The 19,577-nt window shown below is 43.1% G+C and overlaps 1 protein-coding gene across 1 annotated transcript in view; it reads left to right on the forward strand.

Annotated features, from left to right (window-relative positions):
- iqsec2b (IQ motif and Sec7 domain ArfGEF 2b) overlaps positions 1-18,328 on the forward strand; it is a 30,236-nt gene extending 11,908 nt beyond the window's left edge. Inside the window, exons 2-14 of the mRNA XM_014336246.2 lie at positions 9,893-10,187; positions 10,338-10,655; positions 10,917-11,971; positions 12,083-12,244; positions 12,522-12,644; positions 12,755-12,921; positions 13,058-13,197; positions 13,288-13,413; positions 13,521-13,620; positions 13,718-13,879; positions 14,039-14,233; positions 14,446-14,495; positions 14,793-18,328. Of these exons, the coding sequence (XP_014191732.1) occupies positions 9,893-10,187; positions 10,338-10,655; positions 10,917-11,971; positions 12,083-12,244; positions 12,522-12,644; positions 12,755-12,921; positions 13,058-13,197; positions 13,288-13,413; positions 13,521-13,620; positions 13,718-13,879; positions 14,039-14,233; positions 14,446-14,495; positions 14,793-15,968 (4,069 nt within the window). The 3' untranslated portion in view covers positions 15,969-18,328. The remainder of the gene's footprint in view (positions 1-9,892; positions 10,188-10,337; positions 10,656-10,916; positions 11,972-12,082; positions 12,245-12,521; positions 12,645-12,754; positions 12,922-13,057; positions 13,198-13,287; positions 13,414-13,520; positions 13,621-13,717; positions 13,880-14,038; positions 14,234-14,445; positions 14,496-14,792) is intronic.
- Positions 18,329-19,577: the final 1,249 nt, after the last annotated feature.

Genomic DNA, 19,577 nt, shown 5'->3' on the forward strand with positions numbered 1-19,577 from the left:
CTGGAACACCTCACCCAGGAGGCGCCCAGGGGGCATCCTTGTCAGATGCCCGAACCACCTCAGCTGGCTCCTTTCGATGTGGAGCAGCAGCTGCTCTACTCTGAGCCCCTCCCGGATGGCCGAACTTCTCACCCTATCTCTAAGGGAGAGGCCAGCCACCCTTCGGAGGAAGCACATTTCCGCCGCTTGTATCCGCGATCTCGTTCTTTCGGTCACTACCCACAGCTCGTGGCCATAGGTGAGGGTAGGGACGGACAAAACAAAACCCTGAAAATTTAAAAGTATAATTTAAAAAAGGGATTTGAAAGACACTGTAGTTCACAAGGCAGGTATTTCCATAACCCTTGTGGTGAACAGTCAAGTGGAAACAGTCAGCAGGTTCCTGTCTGAAAATCTCAGGGTGTAAATGGGTTAGTAGGGGGACAGCAATTAAATGGGTAGCCAGTGTTGGATAATTAAAAGTGGAGTATTGTGTTCTCTTGTGTTTTGTGGTAAGCCTTACAGCTCTGTGTTTCGCAGCTTATTAATCGATTTCTCTTTTTTTGACAGCAACATTACAATACTCCTGCTGTTTGACAATAGTCCAGCCTGTAAATAGAATGAAGTCTTTGTTGGTTTAGTCTTTTCATTGGATTTGTTGATAGTGGAAAAAATATTAAATACAGTCTATCTTTAACAAGAGATTGCTTCTCATTGTTTTTCCCTAAAATTCGGTTTGGCTGCCTCGTCCTTGCACCGCTCTCCATAAAACAAGCTGGGAAACTACAATGAATTGCATAAGTATTGCATTATCTTATTTCCTCTTACTCTCTTTGCTGCATTCGTGCCTCCCTCTCTCTGTGCTTTTTCCCCCCCAGTGTTTCCATGCTAAAATGACAGGGACTGCATGTCCTTGACAGCAGCTGGCCCCAGCGAGAAACCGGCCATTTACATGCTAATCTCAACCACTGCTCCCTCTTCCACCGTTCACTCGCAATCTGCAGATGGAACATCTCTGATTTCTGCCAGCGTAGAGAGGCTTTTGTGTTATATGTGCACTTTTGCATGCATTACAGAAAGTGGTTTCCCATTTTCATACAGGATGACCCACTGAAGAACTCGTATCGAGCTTTATATAATCCATTAGAGTGGTTGGAGTTTCACTAATAAAACATATTTAACAACTTTAGCGAAGGGACATTTTTCCCCATTTTACTTGTTTTTCTTAAATTGCTTTTGTTGCTCTTTAATACACTTGTAACTTATCTGTCAGAACTCAAAACTTGTGTAGTTGGTGGGGGCGTATGTCTTGATGATGTCAGTCATCTTACTGTTATTACACTTTGTTAGCTGTCGCACATCTGCATTACATTCCTCCTCTTAAATGTCCCATTCTTTGTACTACCATTGCTATGATTTGTCACTATCAATGTGCAGCTTCAATTGCTTCCTTTGCCTGTCGCTTTTTCTGCTTTGGTGCTGACTGTATGTGTCTGTCTTTCTCTGGTTTCTCCATCTCTGTATGTGTGTGTGTGTGTGTTTGTGCGTGCGTGTGTGTGTGTTGTCCATCTCTGGTCCTTCCTGTCAGTGTCCGGCCGCCATCTATCTCAGGGCAGCCCACCTCGGCTCCCTCCACTCCTACGGCAGTGAGCAGTGCTGCCACTCTGTTTCCCACCAGTCTGACTGTTCACAGCTTCGTCAGTCTTCATCAGTACTGCTGCCCTTCTACTGACCAAAGCTTACAACAGGAGGACAGGTAAGGGCTGCCTTCATGGGGCCTAATTACAGTGAGTACAAGATAAATAAATAAAACCCCTTAAACCCCATTAGAAACATTGCGATGCCAAAACCTGGCAACCACCTGAAGATCTCTCCCTCACGCTGTGGCCAGTCCATTTGTCACCATCATTGTCTGCCAGTTACCTGCTTCTCTCAAGAGCCTGTGTTTCAGTCTCCTACCACTCCCAGGTGTGACTAATAGCTAGGCAATTCTACCAGCCTGAAAAACACACAGCTTCTTTTAAAGAGTGAGAGGAAGCACTCGTCCTCAGAAAGCTTTGGGACTGAGATGGACTGAGTCACAAGTGAACCTGGTGAATTCTCCCCCTCTGTCCTCTCCTTATTTCATTTATCCTTTAACTGAGTCTCAGACACATGTGCGCATGATGGTCCAACACTGCCATCTAGTGGTATTAGAAGGCCGTGGCTGCTTAAACTGTGTATAGAAAGCATATTTTTTAATAAAGATCCCTTCATGTCCCAGATTTAACTTAAAATTGCCACCCAGTCTCCGTCTGTTTGCTTTCTGCTTTTTCTGCTTTTGTGTCTCATACTGTTGTGTTTTTTTCACTCCGTCCTCCTCTTTCTCTTTCTCCCTGTCTGCTCTGTCTGCCTCCTGTCCTGTGTTTCTTCACGTGCTTTGGCTTGTCCCATGTTGCTTTCCAAGAGAGGAGGGTGAGGATGAGCGTGCCCATCAGTTCTGTTGTTCTGCCTCGGGCTGCAGTAGCCCCTCCTCTCGCTGAGCTGAGGTGTGACTGACCGCACGACGACTCGCTCGCACATTTACCTGTGAAAAGGATATCGCAGCTTATGCTGCCAGAAAACCGAGACCTCGCTGTGTACCAAAAATACTGAGTCTTGCTGCATCGGAGCAAGAAAAATAGAAATGCATGCCGTATTTGTTTTTATGTATGCTGTCACTGATTTAGCCAGATATCATTTTTGTGTGCTAATTTAGACTTTATGGAATCTCGATGTTGTGTTCTCTCTGTATACTTTGCTGTTTTTTTTTCTTTACTTGCAGCCATATCAGGCTGTCAGATCACATCACTAGCTCCTGCTCATTACTGTCACACTCATGTTTATCTTAGATCCACTAGCTGAGTCATGTCATTTTGGATGTGCACAGTAGTCACTATTTGTTATCTGTGCAAAGCGCTCTACACCTCTGTCTCCAGCGATTATGTATTGTCAGAGAAACTAGCATATGATGATATAAAAACATTGTTGTTTAGCCTGTTAATTTATTTGTTCCATCTGATAAATATCCGCCTGTTTATTATCATTTTTATTCATGACTTCAAAGTCAAGTCTTGTTGATTTCATCTTCATCTTCAATAAAAGACTCCAAGCTCCCGAAGACAAGGATTTCTCTCCTGTATAAATGCCTGAAGATGACGCTTGTGCTTCTTTAATTGCTAATTGTGTTTGAGTCATGCACCAATGTTGCTCATACATATCTGCCACCTCATGTATCTACACCTTAAGCCCATTGTATTCGCAGGAAGTCATACTAGTAATTCTAGTTAAGCGTTATATTGACTCTGTGCTCTGCATTGGCCTTCCATGGTAACCTTTCACTGCAGAACACACAGGAAATGCATAGTTATCTATGACATGTTGTTATAGTTTGGTTAAAGTGTTATTTCCAACCAACTGGCTTTCTTTACTCAAATTGTATTTAATTTATTTTTAGCACATGTAGCTGTTTTTACAATCTCTATAAAAGTGTTGGGACAGTGTTTAAAATGTAAACAACAGCTATGCAATTTATACTTTGTAAATAGGTTAAAAAATATATATTAAATGTTGAAACAGGTCTTTCTTTTGTTTTCTAAAAACCCAAGCCCATTTTGAATTTTATTCCAGCAGCACATTTCCAAAAATGCAGGACAGGATAAACAGGTTTTGAAGATGCTGACATCTTCATGACGTCTATACAGGAAAGGCTTTGCCTAACACATTTTGCATGTATATTAATAGCATCACAGTGAAAGATGAGTTCTAAAATGGGCTTGTTGCAGTTTAGACCTGTTGAAAACATTTAGAGCATTCAGAAATGTAAAAACACGACAGAGGAAGAGTTGAACCACGGAGTGGCTGAAATGAAGAAAGAATGGGGACCCGTGTTGCTTTATTAAAAGAAATGGTGATGCATCACAGTGTGAAACATGCTGCTGCTCTTTCTGTCGTTGGCCTCAAATTCAAAAGCATGGATTTTTCAAAAAGCAATAAACATTTTTAGCAGTCTATTTGTTTACTGTGTACAATTTTCGTGATTTACAAGTCCTTGTATTCCATCACTATTTACTTTTATCCAGCGTCCCAACTTTTTCGGAAAAAGGTTCTTTTATAAAAGTATATTAAGGAGAATTATTATTTTGTAGTATCGTGCTATAGAAGATTACATTTTAAAATTTGTCACTGTTTGCCTCCCGCTCTATTTTTCACTAATATTGTGGCATATAACTCTCCATCCATCCATTTTCTTAACCACTTATCCAATTCAGGGTCACGACACGGCCGGAGCCGGAGTTGGCTCCAGCTGGATTACACTGCGGACAGATAGACAGTTTTATCACTGGGCTAACACAAAGAGACAGGCATTCACATTCACACCAATGCAAGTTTAATCAGTGATTAAACTAACATGCATGTCTTTTGTTATGTTGCCCATCTCATTTCAACACACAGCCCATGTGTCTTTCATTTTCACTTGCTTCTCATAGACTTGTAAAAACCTATAAAAATACAAAAGCACAAGATGAAACAGCACTCATTATGTTTTTTTTTAAATTTATCCTCTTGTTCTTCAATAAATGAATGCACTTCTCTGTGTCTCTATTTCCTGTGTTTTGATGTGTTTTATTTGCTTGGTTTGCTCGTGTGGAGTACAAGTGATTGTGAGCGTGTGAGTGATCTGGCAGAGGAGGGTGGAGATGAAAAAGCTGGGCAGGGAGAGGGAAGTTCATAGCTGTCGAAGGATCGTCAAGAATGTAGCCTGTACTGCTCTGCGGGGTGAGCAGGAGCCATGTGTGTATGCAGAGAGAGAGTGAGAGAGGGTGTGTTTATTATTACGGTGTTCCGGTTAGTGTGGGACTTTCTCTGACAGTAGCAGCATGGTAAGAACTCAGCTTTTTCACTTTTCTTTTACGTGTAAAACTACCCCAAAAAGACTTTATTTTGGCATCTGTATGAGACAACTTGTAACACCGGTGTGTGCTTTTGGCGGCCTACAATGCAGTGGTGCAAATTCATGACATGGCTTGTACAGTGGATTAACTGCTGTGTGTAGAGACGGTGATATTTAACCATCACAGACAGACGGCAGCGGGAACTGATAATAAATGGGGGTCTGTTTTCAGTAGATGCAATTTTATTGAAGGAAACTCAATTTGATAAACTGAAAAATGGAAAGGAAAGGATATAAATGGGCTCTGACGGGTAATTGTGTGACAGAGTGTAAATGCCAGTCAGCTGACAGATCACATACTTTTAGAAGTCTTGGTAATCTGCCACTGTTATGAGTGCTGCTCTTGAGGAACTGCAAAGAAAGCATATAACCATGTGCCAGATGGGGTCTGTTTGAAATAAATGACTTTAAGTAAATTAGTTAAAACGCCCTTGCAAATGTTTGGCATGTTAGTTTGAATGCCTGGTAGCAGGAGTTGTCAGCACTTTGCGGCACTTTGAAGTGTGTTCACAAGATGCTAAATGCCAAATCAGCTGTACCCAACCTGAAAGTGAATCAGTAGAGCTTGACAGTAAAAGGAAGTTTCAAAAACAGATGTCAAGCTCAGAAAAACTGCAAGTGTAATAAGAGACGAGAAAACGAAGTCAGTTTCCAATAAAAGTTTACACTATCTTGTCACCCTGTCTCTTTATACAACACTTATCTCTTCATTCTTTTTTGCTTTAGTGCCAGAGATTATCTGATGAGTTAAGGTTTAAGAAATGCTGCCAATTCTGAGCCTTCCAAACAAGTTGTACAACATTTTCATCCAGTACCTCTTTATTGGGCTTTGAACTGGAGGCTTCAGGTAGTAGGAAGAAAGTGTAAAGTGTTCATGTGTGCGATGGGAAGCTCATGGGTTGAGATGGTGAAATGGCTGGAGAGTGTTGGCGGTGCAGGAATGCTCCGATTTGACCCATGAATGATTTTATTGTTTCCTTTCGGTTTGGCCATGAAAGAGAATACTGACTGCTCCGGCTGAGGATTCATTTCTGTGGTTTCTGATCTCTTTAAGTCCTGAAATTAATGGCAAATATTATCACATCACATCTCCAAAGTAATTAGCTTGGATCTTGTTGAAGGTCTGCGCTGCACTTTTTATCCTTCGTTGTCCACGTTCAGCTTAGCAGGGTTATTACTGGGTAATAAGCTCGGAGACAAATGGAAAAATTAACACAAAAACTCAGAGATGAAGAGATTAGAAAGGATATGAGATAACTGCGCTGAGTCTATGCTCAGGTGGAAATGAGTCAACGTTCAGATCGATGCAATTATTGGCATCTCATTGCAGACAGCGGAGAGGCTAATCCCTCAGCCTCCATGTCCCGCTGGGGGTTCGATAGCACAGTCGGACCTACTGCTGTTCTCTCATAAGCGCATAGGCAAACACACATACACACACCGTCAGCACATCAATATTATATGATGAAGGGAAAAAAGGCAGGGGATTGCATGAAGTTGGCATTGTCCTTTACAGCGCATGCTCCCATACACTTTCTCTCATCTGCCCTGTTATCAATTTCACTTCTATAACCCACTTCTGTAATTTTTTTAAACACCATCAGCAATCCCTTTCCTGTTTATGAAATTCCAGCCATCTGTCCCATCTCCAATTAAATGATAGGAGGTAGTAAAACCCTGGGCTGGTCTTTATGCGGAAGCCTCTAGAGAGAGCCTCTCTGTGTAACAGGAATACAGTGTTTCTTACATAAATAATGAGATTCAGATGCCAGCTGCGATATGGCCACACTCATGTTTTATACAACAAACTTTTTACTCAGATATCATGGTTTAGTCTCTTACCGCATATTACTGGATGGCTCCTACTGCAGGGAACTCTAAATTAAACTCTTTCCCCCTGGGGAGGTCCCTGCACCAGCAGGCAGTAACTGTAAAACATAACCAGCTGTCATTTTTTTGTTTTTTGAAAGTTGCACATTCAGTAAAGAGGCTGCCTAAGTGTAGCATTTCTATAGGGCCTGCTGTGCTTCATTTCTGTTGCATAAACTTTGTTGAGGTTGCATTTCAGTTCAGTTTTAGAACAGGTTTGATAGCATCAGTGTCTGCTTTAGTGACATATTCTGAGGATTTTATTTAGGCTATTTGTGAAGTAAGAAAAAACCAATTACTGAAGGGTTTAAAACATTATTGTGATCTGATGAGGGCAAAAAGAAATTGCATTACGTATTTCAAAAGTCTCCCAAATATCTCTCGCATATTTGAGCCGAAGCTTGTGTAGTTTGGCTTTATCGTTTTGTAGCTGTTATTGACTGAATCTGAGAGAAAATCTTCTTTTTTTTTCAGGTGAAAATAAAAATAGCCAGAGTTTTAAGGGAGCATTGCATGCACAGTTGGACGTGGGTTGCACTGCACCTAGATAGGAGAATTTTTTAAAAATGTTTTCTTTAATATTTCACCAACCTGGATATTTTACAGTGTGACAAATGTTCTCCCCACGCTCAAAGAAAGAAACATAAATCTGTGATATTTGCACCCGTCTTATAGCATACAGTCTGTGCAAATGAATAACACAGTTATATGGTCACATAATCCATATAGTTAATCTCTTATTTGGTGGCAGTGGAGAAATTGTCACCTTTACATTTGATTTGCATTTTTAGATTTTCCTTTTTAATGAGTTTAAAAGAGCTTAAAAGCTCAAATCTGGGGATCAGCTATGCCTTTTCAGAGACAGGTATATGGAACTGGACTTGTAGCTCTCTAATATTCCTTTTCAGTTCATATTTTAGGTACACGGTTGAATGAAAGTAGCATTTGTTCCAAGTGACGTGCACAGCTGGAAATCACACAGTAGTCTACCTGTTGATGCTATGCAGAGGCACTTGTGTGGCCAGTTTCCTTAAAAGAAGCCAACTGAAGCTGCTTTGAATTAGACAGAATTTCATATTCCTACAGGTTATGCAAGACAATGTGTAAATAGCCAACATAAATATAATAACAATTCATCCAAAGATTGATCTATCGAAAATAGCTAGTTTAGACCATACAGTAATTTCATGATTCACTCTTTACAAATATCTTACTTTTAGTGTTTTCGTAAAAAGGCAAGTATTACGTAGACCGTCATTCACAACCTGTGGAGCATCTTCAACACCCACCGAAATGGTGATAACAGTCAATACATTGTCATGGCAACCACGCTTCTCTTCCTAACAACCGCCTCACCGCCCACAAAGGTCCCACAGCAACCGTCACCAAGCAACCCCCTCCCGCTTCTCAGTTTCTCTATTTAAGGAGCAGAGGAGGAGGAATGATAAATGATGTTGCACAGAGAAAGAGGAGATATACGCAAAAAAACTTGTTGAAAATGAAAGCAAAGCATAGCTTGGTATTGTGATGAATTTCGTGAGCACGGTGTAATTATAATATATTATTACACATTCACAATATAATATATGTGGATCCTGTCTTAACTGTGGTAATATGGGCTATCCTGTAGATGTCAGAATTGCTTCTTTAAAACTGTGTTTCAACATGACTCTTGTGTTATGCAACATATTAAAGCTTTTCTTAGAGTTGTTGTTAGACTCAACAATAAATTAGCTTGGTCATGTTTTGCTTGAAGGCACTGGATGTCCTTCTTAAAAACCCTGCCCTGTATTTTCCCCTTCTGGCGACAGCAACGACTCTAAGTCTGTCGAACTGCGGGGCTTGAATTTCAACAGTATCGCTTACAACATCAAAACCAAAACAAATTAAAATAGTTTCCTTGTTGCCCGTGAAGACTTTTCCTTGTCTTGTTTTTACCAACTAAACTCTAACAACAGGAAGTCTCTTTGATCCAATGGAACAGCGACAGCTCAGGGAGGGAGGGAGGAGGACACTGAATGACCCACTCAAACCTAAAATGGTCAAAAGAGTCATTTTTCAGTCATGTTTCTGTCATGTGAATTACTGTGTGATACAGAGCTTAAACAATACTGAAGGTTAACACTATACAACCAGTCTTTTACTGCCAAAATCTGTTTCACTTGCTGACTCTAATGCTCCCACACATCCTTGACCCTTGCTGCACACTCTGTGCCTTGTTGCGGGACAGGACACAACTTTCTGAAGGGGGTGCGGCTAACACAAGAAGGAAATGTAGGCAGGGACATGTGACAGCAGTTGTTCTCCCAAACACACACTGAGTGATTGACTCGGGTGGATTTTGTCTCATCAAATCTGGATAACAGGACACTGAAGGACTTCTGGGACTAACTGATATCTGAGAGGTTTTGTTGTTATTGCTATCCTGACTGGAAATAGGATTCAGTTGGATTACGATGGTACTCTTAACTGCTTGCATTTACAGCCGCATAATGGACTGAGTGAGTGAGTTTGGAAGGAATTGCGTGCGTTTAATTCCAGTATTTAAGCTGATGGTGCCTGTCGTACAGCTAGCGCTAACCTGGTTTTTCCTGTCAGTATGGTGCTGCTGGTATTTGGCACTTATTTGGTTACTGTTATGTTTGTCAAACAAGGAGAGTGCAAAAGTGCATAAACACTACTAACCTTGGAAACGCTTGGTAGTACATTAACTACTCCTCTGGACTCTTAAGAAAGACGATACATGACAGAGACCTTTTATATCTGTTGGATTACCTATTTATTCTCCAGGCAAGCAATACTGTCAGGTCTCGGGACGGGCACTGCTTGAAAGTAACCAGAATATTGCTTTTCTATAAGTTCATCATGAGCTCCACTAAGAGATGGTTAGTTCTGCACCGCTCAAAAGTTTACACGTAAGTCCTTGTTAGTATGTTTTTAAGTCTATCCTACAGAATTTTTCATTCAGTCTCCATTTAAGACTTAACACACTTCAAAGTCTTTTTTTTGGAATATTTAGTGAAGCTGCTTGTGAGTCATTCTTATAGCTTCTACTCCTTTTTTCTTCTGCAGTGTGGAAGGGGAATCCCAGTGTCCAGAAACGGGCACCCACAAAGACACCTCGTTCAGCCAGGCGCCTTACCTTCGAGGCTCAGAGCGCTACAGTGACAGCAGCAGCAACGCGCCCTCCGGTTCCAGGGGCCCTTCATGCGTTACAGCTTCCAGCTCAGCCAGCTTGGCCTGGGCGTTGCGAACACGCCACCAACCTGCAAGTTTGGCTCTTCGCAAGCAAGAAGAAGAGGAGAACAAGAGATGCAAGGCTCTTTCGGACAGCTATGAACTATCAACAGATCTGCAGGATAAGAAGGTATCAGTCGCAAGAATATATTTGTAAATGTGTTCTTTGAAAGCAGTAAGCAGTAGGAAACATATTTTCACTGGAGCAGTATGGGTGCAAAGCATTCAGACTGTGATTTCGTCCTTTACCTTGTGTTTTTTTAACCTTCCCCTATTTCAGGTGGAGATGTTGGAGAGAAAATATGGTGGCTCCTTTGTAAGTCGCAGAGCAGCAAAGACCATTCAGACAGCCTTCAGACAGTATCGCATGAACAAAAATTTTGAGCGCCTCAGAAGCTCAGCTTCAGAGAGCCGCATGACGCGCCGCATCATCCTGTCCAACATGAGACTGCAGTATTCGTTTGATGAGCGACAGCCTCAGCAGCAGGCCCAGACACAAACGAACTTCACCCACAGTGTGGCCGTGGGGCCTCCTCACTCTCCTGATCCAGGCCGCACAGGAGACTACACCCACTTAGAGGACTCCTTCTCCAAGCAGGTAAGAGTGTTGTTTCTTTCAGTAGTCATCGTCAAGTTCATTTAATGCTAAGTTTTATATAATATGAAGGTAGTCACAGAGACAGAAAGTAACAAAGAAACATTATAATGAACCAAACTTGACCAGCGTCCCCTGTCTTGTCAAATTTAGACCTTACAAGCAAACTACTGATAAATCATTTCATGTTTAGACAATTTCCTCTTTTCTTTTAGATGTGTGAAAACTGTGCGATCATAACAGCTCACCCTCTGTTCCCTCTAGGTTAAATCCTTAGCTGACTCCATAGATGATGCCCTTACCTGCCGTGCAGGTCGCGATGACTCCCAGGAGGGCAGCAAGGAGGGTGGAGGGATTAGTGAAGACTTTGGGGAGTGTGTGTGGAGCAGCAGCAGCAACCCATCTTCCCAAAGAGGTTTGGGAGAAAGAGGCAGGGGTGCTGGAGGAGGACTCAGTATGCATGGTGACAGTACAGCTACTTCGTACAGTGATGTCACCCTTTATATGGATGATGGTATGCCATCCTCCCCTCTGTCCCTTGACCGGGCACCTAGCAGCACAGATACAGAGTACTGGGGTCCTGGTGGCGGTGTGGGAGGGCGAGAGGACAGCAGGGACACTGAGGGAGGCGGCAGCAGTAACAGTCGGCGAAGCACCCCGTGTACAGAGTGTAGAGACTATCGTCTCAGAGGTGCACACCTGCCTCTCCTCACTATTGAGCCGCCCAGCGACAGCTCAGTGGACATGAGTGATCGTTCAGACCGAGGCTCTCTGAGCAGAACGCTGGTCTTTGAGCAGGAGCCAGGTGTGGGTGCAGGTTCCCCTCAGGGAACCCTCAAACACTCCCCCAACACAGGTACTCGAACCACCTCCACAGCAGCTGCGCAGGGCCAGACCCGAGCTCCTGGCAGACCCATACCCACACATATCCCGCACCAGGTGGCAGCCCACCACCACCATCACCACCACCCTATACACCACCATCAGTACCCTGACACACCTTCATCATCCTCGTCCCCACAGCAGCCTCCTACCACCCCTCTGTCGTCGTCCTCCTCTACAGCTCTGCCCCCTGGGGGCCTGGAGCAGCCGTGCTGCTCCGATGGAGACAATGATTCACTCAACTCCACGACCAACTCTAATGAGACAGTCAACTGCAGCTCAGGCTCCTCATCTCAGGACAGCCTGCGGGAGCCTCTGCCTCCTCTGGGCAAGCAGACATACCAGAGGGAGAGCCGCCATAGCTGGGACTCGCCCCCCTTCAACAGTGACGTGGTGCAGAGACGCCAGTACCGTATTGGTCTTAATCTGTTTAACAAGTAAGATGTACTAAGAAACACAACACAAGTAGCTGTTTTACTGAGAAAAATATATCGAATGTCGTAATACTGGAGCAAAAAGAAAAGTCCTTGGTGGGTTTTCTTCAACAGGAAACCAGAGAAGGGGATCCAGTACCTGATAGAAAGAGGTTTTGTGTCTGACACTCCTGTTGGCATTGCTCGCTTCATTCTGGAGAGAAAGGGTCTCAGCAGGCAGATGATTGGAGAATTTCTGGGAAACCGACAGAAACAATTCAACAAAGATGTTTTAGAGTGAGTATTTGAGACAGACGGCTGTGATATATTAAAACATGTCAGACACAGATGTCTGAATGATCCAAATCCATCTACATTTGTAACTTCAGAAAGTTTGCCCAAAAATATGTCAGTGTATACGCACACTCCATCTCACATATTTCATGTCAAGTCTAAATTGATGCAATCTTGAAGCAGCTTTAATCTCCTGCCCATATATAGGATTAATTTTTCTTAATATCCAAGTTGGAGGGTAGAGACGTGTCATCTGTAACTTCTGACGTGTGTGTTTCAGCTGTGTGGTGGATGAGATGGACTTCTCAGGCATGGACATCGATGATGCTCTGAGGAAGTTCCAGGCACAGATTAAAGTTCAAGGAGAAGCCCAAAAAGTAGAGCGGCTTATAGAGGCATTCAGGTTTGTTATAGATCACTAAAGGAATTCGTTTCAGTCACTTGGATGCTGCATCAAAATGAAAATAATCTTTTTGTTTTATTTTTTCACACAAAATTTGTTTCTGTCTTCAGTCAGAGATACTGTGTGTGTAATCCGACCCTGGTTCGACAGTTCCAGAATCCCGACACCATCTTCATCTTGGCCTTCGCCATAATCCTCCTCAACACAGATATGTACAGTCCCAATGTCAAACCTGAGAGGAAAATGAAACTAGAGGATTTCATCAAGAATTTGAGAGGTGCTGCTGGACAGAAAAGATCAAATTACCCTCTACATGAGCTCATCAAACACATGTTGCAACTTTTAAAATATGGCTAAAGTTATACGTTTTCTGTGTGACAACTCTAAAATAGCTTTCTTTGGTTCCACTCAAGGTGTAGACAATGGCCAGGACATACCTAGAGACCTGCTGGTTGGGATCTACCAGAGAATACAGAAATGGGAGCTAAGGACCAATGATGACCACGTGTCCCAAGTGCAGGCAGTGGAAAGAGTCATTGTGGGCAAGAAGCCTGTGAGTTTATCCTGTAATACAAAGCTCTTTAATATATTGTTCTATTTAGCTAAAAGTTGTCATTTATTTGTGCTGTGTTTGTCTATGTAGGTGCTGTCCCTTCCCCATCGTAGACTGGTGTGTTGCTGCCAGCTCTATGAGGTGCCTGACCCTAACAGACCTCAGAGGACAGGAGTGCACCAGCGGGAGGTCTTTCTCTTTAATGACCTGCTCGTGGTAAGATTTACATTATCTTTTTTTTTTATCATGTGGCAGATAAGAGGTCAGTTTTTCTTAAAGTACCTGTTTAAAAAAATCATTATACTATTTCTATTGTGTACTAGGTGACAAAAATCTTCCAGAAGAAGAAAACCTCAGTGACTTATAGTTTCAGACAATCTTTCCCTTTGGTTGAGATGCAAGTGCACATGTTCCAGAACTCATGTAAGAAGCAATCTCTGTTTTGCACCTTCTAACTGTTCTTAAGTGCATTTTGTGATGACAAGAGTATTTATTTCTGCTCCCCCCACCCCCCATCTAGACTACCCTCATGGCATCCGTCTGACCTCAGCAGTCCTGGGTGGAGAGAGGAAGGTTCTTATTGTGTTTATGGCACCCAGTCAGCAAGACCGCACCCGCTTTGTTAGCGACCTCAGGGAGAGTATTGCTGAAGTGCAAGAAATGGAGAAATACAGAGTTGAATGTAAGTAGCCCCATCTGCTGGCCTTTCCTGTAAACCATAATGTTACTTTTTGGTCATTCAAAATGTTTCGTTTTCTTCACATCCTTTCTGGTCATTCTTCTCTGTGCTAAACCTCAATTTTATTTCAAATCCCCCTGTGCCCTGTGTGTAAATGTGCAGCGGAACTGGAGAAACAGAAAGGTGTGATGCGGCCCAGCTTGCTAACTGGAGGTGTGGTTGGAGGAGGCGTAGGTGTGAAGAGCGATGTTGTGAATGGCACCTTGGGAAGAACAAGTTTTGATGACAATTGCTCAGTTGGTGAGGGTCTCAAACGCACAGCGCTCAGCTCTTCTCTCAGGGACCTATCGGATACAGGTGAGACATTGCCTCATCGGAGACAGGTTCAGCTTGATTACATTACTACCAGCTGGGATGAATTGGGTTGCATGTCTCTGTTTCTATTGCTACCGCCTGTTTCTCTTTCTTGCTGACAGTCAGACACAGCTTATGCAACTCTTGCCTTTTTTTGCAAAAAATATTCCAATCTTTCATGCTTTGCTAACCTGGTTCTTCCTGGTGGGGTACAGGGAAACGTGGTCGCAGGAACAGTGTTGGTTCTCTGGACAGTACAATGGAAGTAAGTCTTTATGTAAGACTAGAATTAGACCTATAACCTTCACTAGATTTGCATTTTCCCCCATTGGTTCTTTATCCTCCCGAGCAAGTACTGTATGTACATGGTGTGTGTGTGTACATGCATGTGTGTGTGTCCTGGACTGACACCTGTTGCATGACTATGTGCGTATATACTTACCCTAGCATGTTTTCCACCTCCAGATACAGTTATTTCCTGTGTGTGATAATAAGCGGGAACCGGGATGTATTGCAAGACTCTAGTGTTTATTCTAAAACTCGATGATACTTTATCTTCTAGGGCTCCATCATTAGCAGCCCACAGCCTCACCAGCGCTATCCACTGCCAGGTGTGCTTCCTGGTTGCTATGGAACAGAAGACTTCCGGCCTCATCGCCCCATCCTGAGCCCCGGGACGGGGGTGGGGGGTGGGCCGGGGCAGCAACATACCACTGCTGGGACAGGAGCTGGGGGAGTCTCCAGCAGTGCAGAGAGAGCAGGAGCGGGGAGCGGCCCTGGGGGGAGCAGCAACAACAACAGCGGTTCCTTCCTGGGTTCCCTATTCGGCAGCAAACGCTCCAAACCACCAGGGCCCCTTATTCCACCGGGGCCACCCTACCCCGCACCTGTCCCCCCACCGACTACGGGAGGGCCCCCTCCTCACTCCCCTTCATCTCTATGCCAATTGGAAGGGGGGGCTTCCAAGCTCCAGGCACTTCACGCACAGTACTGTCACGCGGGCACCGTGCAGCCGCCACCACCTTACTACCATCACCATCGCTACCATGTCCAAACTGTCCCTCCTCCTTTGCCAGGAGTGCCCCCTCATACTATACAGAGAGGCCCTCTACCCTGTCGTCCACCGCTTGGCCCACCGCACGCCCAGCACCCGCAGCTGGCCCATCTCTCCCAGCTCTCCCAGCATGGGCTTCCGGGTCGTTACGCCAACATGGTGGTGGGATGTCCCCCCCCCCTTTCTCCTCTCTCCCAACATTCCCAGAACCAACAGTTCGCCCTCTACCACGTGCAGCCCACACACTCTGTCAGAGGGCCCGGCGGCCCTGGTACCAAACCTCCACTAACCTTGTCATTCTCCCACCCCCACGCACACTCCCAAACCCACCCAGGACACGCGCACACACCACACCCAGTCAGCCACAGCACCCACCAAACACACTTCATATTCGGCACTCTGCCCCACAATCTACCATCCGCTACCGTCAATGCGCATCACGCAGCCTCCGCCGGCCCGTATCTGCCCCAGTACCCTCCTCTTTCTTCTATCCCCCCTCCCCCACCACACTCCCCTTTACCCCCCCCTTCGTCCCCCCTTACCCCTCTTACACCTCTCTCCCCTCACCCCCCCCAGCACCCCGGGCAGCCTCAGCAGGGGCCGCAGGTGACAGGGGCTGGAGCGACCGGTACAGGGGGCAGCTCCAAATCCAAGCCTATCAACCGGATAAGTACCGTAGTGTGAGCAGGATGTGGGGCTCCAGAGTTCAAAGGTCAGATGATAGATTGGAGGAGATGGGCAGAGCTAGGCCTAGAACCAAATCTGCCAGGACAGAAAGTAACAGCAGCAGCGCTACTGAGAAGAGGAAACGAAGTTTGCTCCGTCTCTGTTACTTTCACCTCCGTTTTCCACATATGTAGACGGAGACAGAAAGCACAATTAGAGTTAAACGGCACGGCCTGTGGACGTATCCTTGATCCTGAACCGGCACCACAGAAACGCACACACGTGCAACATTACACAAAAACACACTCCACATATTTCCCACACACAATCAGAGAAGTCTATAGCCATATATTTAAGATGAAACTAAATCTATATCTAGCTATATTGCCTCAGTTTTAATTGTTTGGAGTCTAGTTGAGTCTGTATGAGACTATTTACATGTACAGTACAAAGATGTGATAATGCGGCACTGGGAAACTGGAGACCATAGGTATCCACCTGCTTATGTGGGCATGTAAATAAGGACTGAACCACCAAATGTATTCCAGCGGAGTTTGGCATTAAAAACTGCCCCTTGACTTTGCAATAATTTACTTGGCTTCATGATGTCTCTGTTCATTTTTGCAGGTTACGCTTTGCTGACAGGCATCTTTTTTTTTTCTAAAAGAAGACCTCAGATATGTTGCTTTGTCTAAAACTTCTAAAACCAGTGCACAGTTTTCTGACAGTCTTTTGCTTATTGGTCTTTCACATGTCAACAGATGTCACCGGGCTTTCTAATGCAACGTGGGGTATGGGAATCAATGAGACAAATAATAATATATTTTGAATGTTTATGAAGCTTCTTGCTGTTTTATAGATATTATAATATACCTGCCATGAGTATGATGAATATTGTCCAATAATTGTTTTGATCAGTGAGTAATTATATCAGCAGATGTTTGTACATGGTTTTAGAGAGTATATTCACATACAGATTCCCTCACTTTGCCATATCCAGTTGAGGGTATTCAGTTATGTGAAGTGTGAGTTCTTTTCATAGTACCATGGTTTTATTCAGTTCATCTTTTAACGATTAGTATTATTGACTGTTCAGGATAAAGAAGGAGGTTTAGTTTTTGTTCAAATCGATTTGAACATTTACAACATTCCTCTTTTTTTTCTGTTCTGTTTGCAAACAGGGGCACAACCTCTTGAATGGTGTGACTTGACAAAAACTTGAATCTACAGAATGAATCTCAGTTAGCGTTTCCTTTTTTTCCCCTTTTCTTATGACTCTCCCAGTATTTTAAAAGGCTTAATTATGATCGTAAAAATTGGTGAATTTTTCATACAGGGTGCATATGCAGTGCCCCATATCGCGGATCATCAAATTTATTCATTGTGTGTTTTTTTGTTATGAAACAAGCACGCTTTTACATGAAGTTTTGTGGTTTTTGCACACGTGATGTCTTAAGTCAGAAATGGCCTTCTTCTAATCCTCCCTCTCCTGCTACTTTCAGAAATCTCTGCTACCGTTTTCTGATGCCTTGGCATCTTGCTGAGGGCTTCTTGTTAGAAACCATAACAAGAGTCAAGAATGTAAAATAGCCTACAGGTGCATACTGTATTTCCTGTTCTTTTTTTTTTCTTCTCTGTGGGCCTCGTGTTAGTGTCATTCCTTTTGCTACTGCAGATTTTGAAGTAAAAATTGAGCACTGATGTAGATTACCTTCAGTGCCACTGATTACAAAGGAAAAACTGCGCGTATAATCGGATTCAGACGTGAATATTTGAGCAAGGGAAGTATAAAAATGCAGGTGATGTAAGCTACAGGAAGAATATGCCAAATTTCTGGATGATCTGAATCATCAAAAGTAGGTTTTAAGAAGTTTTGGAGAGAGTCAGGAGTATTAAATGAAGAATTTTATAAGTATGTGTTGGCTACTTTTTTCTTTATGGTGTCCTTTTTGACTCTATTTGCATGAATATATCTGCACTTATTGAATAGATTGTACTGTATAAACCTGAATGTACATATTATAATATACATAGGCTTCTTATCTTAACTATGGGATGAACTGCTCCCATTCTGTATTCAGGTGCGTGCATGTGAGTGCCACTAAGTATGTACATAAAAAACAGGGATATGAGATGTTGGCCAAAGGGAACATCAACTTCTTTTTCTTTTCTTATCATTTCAGACTAAGGGTGAGAGAATGAGTTAACATGACTTAAATTAAAGCCTAAAAAAAGTTTATATGTCAGTACACTTATGGATATTATTTTAAGCAAACAATTTTGTTTTTTTCTGTGTATGTACTATGTGTACTGAAAGAATAGAGAATTGAGATGTGAATATTTATTGCTTCTGATACATTAAAGTGTCCTTGCAGTGATGTGATGTGTGTTTGTGTGTATTTTGTACGTGCATTAAAACAGACTTCGCCTCTAAATATTCAACATAAGCAGCATTGTTGTTCCTAGATAAAGAGGAATATACGTAATAATGAAAGTCAAAGGGGAAAAGTTTACGTTCCACGTTTCAGTTCTCAAGTCAACCCAAATGCAGCTACAAAAACATGATGTAAAACAAGAAGTGAGTGCTATCACAAATCTGATAATAAAAGTCCATAATGCAACAAAATGTGAGGGGAGAAAAAACTCCACAGAAACAAAAACTAACAAAGAACATGGGAAACTCATGACAAACAACAGATGATCTGACAAAACAGAGCAAGGCAGAACTACCTGCACACAGGGGCCTGATTGGGGAAGTGGAAACAGCAGAAACAAAACATGACAGCCTCTCAGCATAAAATAGGAATTATGAAAATCAAACTAAATGCAAAGACAAGAAAGCTCACACAAACAAGATTCAAGGGGACATTGAAGAGGTTAGAAACCAGAAAAGCTCCAAATCTGCAGTCACTGTGGGACGCTATCATCGTCTTTAATCTATGTGAGAAAAGAATTAAGGCAGTTCTTAACACAAATTGTACTTAATAAACTGACCAATAAGGGTAAGTGCAATAACAGAGAATATCAATTAGAAATCAAAAATCATACCTAGGAGTAATACATTTAAAAAAAAAAAAAAAGACTTAAGAGAATAAGAAGAACAGTGAAACTGGCAAGACCAAAACTCTAAAGCAACACAAACACCCTGAGACCAAACCAGACCAAATGACAATAAGTGATTTTTACAGGTATATTAACAATGAATGATGTTACAGTCAGTTCAGATAGTTTTAATATATAAAAGTTTTGATGGCCATTTACTAAAAGCATATAGAGCCTTCAAAAGAAAGTTTTCACGTGATTCATTCCATATGAATTAGGAGGGCATGTAGCATCCAGGTGGGCAGCACGGTGGCACGGTGGTTAGCACTGTTGCTGCACAGCAAGAAGGTTCTGAGTTCAATTCCACCATCAGGCTGGGGTCTTTCTGTGTGGAGTTTGCATGTTCTCCCCGTGTTTGTGTGGGTTCTCCCTGGGTACTCGGCTTCCTCCCACAGTCCAAAAACATGCAGTAGTGGGGATAGGTTAATTGATCAATCTAAATTGCCCATAGGTGTGAATCTGTGAGTGAATGTGAGTGTGAATGGTTGTCTTCTGTCTCTGTGTGTTAGCCCTGCGACAGACTGG

This window comes from Haplochromis burtoni, unplaced genomic scaffold (genome assembly GCF_018398535.1).
Source record: "Haplochromis burtoni strain Fernald_Lab_line unplaced genomic scaffold, NCSU_Asbu1 Contig_134, whole genome shotgun sequence".
Lineage (NCBI taxonomy): Eukaryota > Metazoa > Chordata > Actinopteri > Cichliformes > Cichlidae > Haplochromis > Haplochromis burtoni.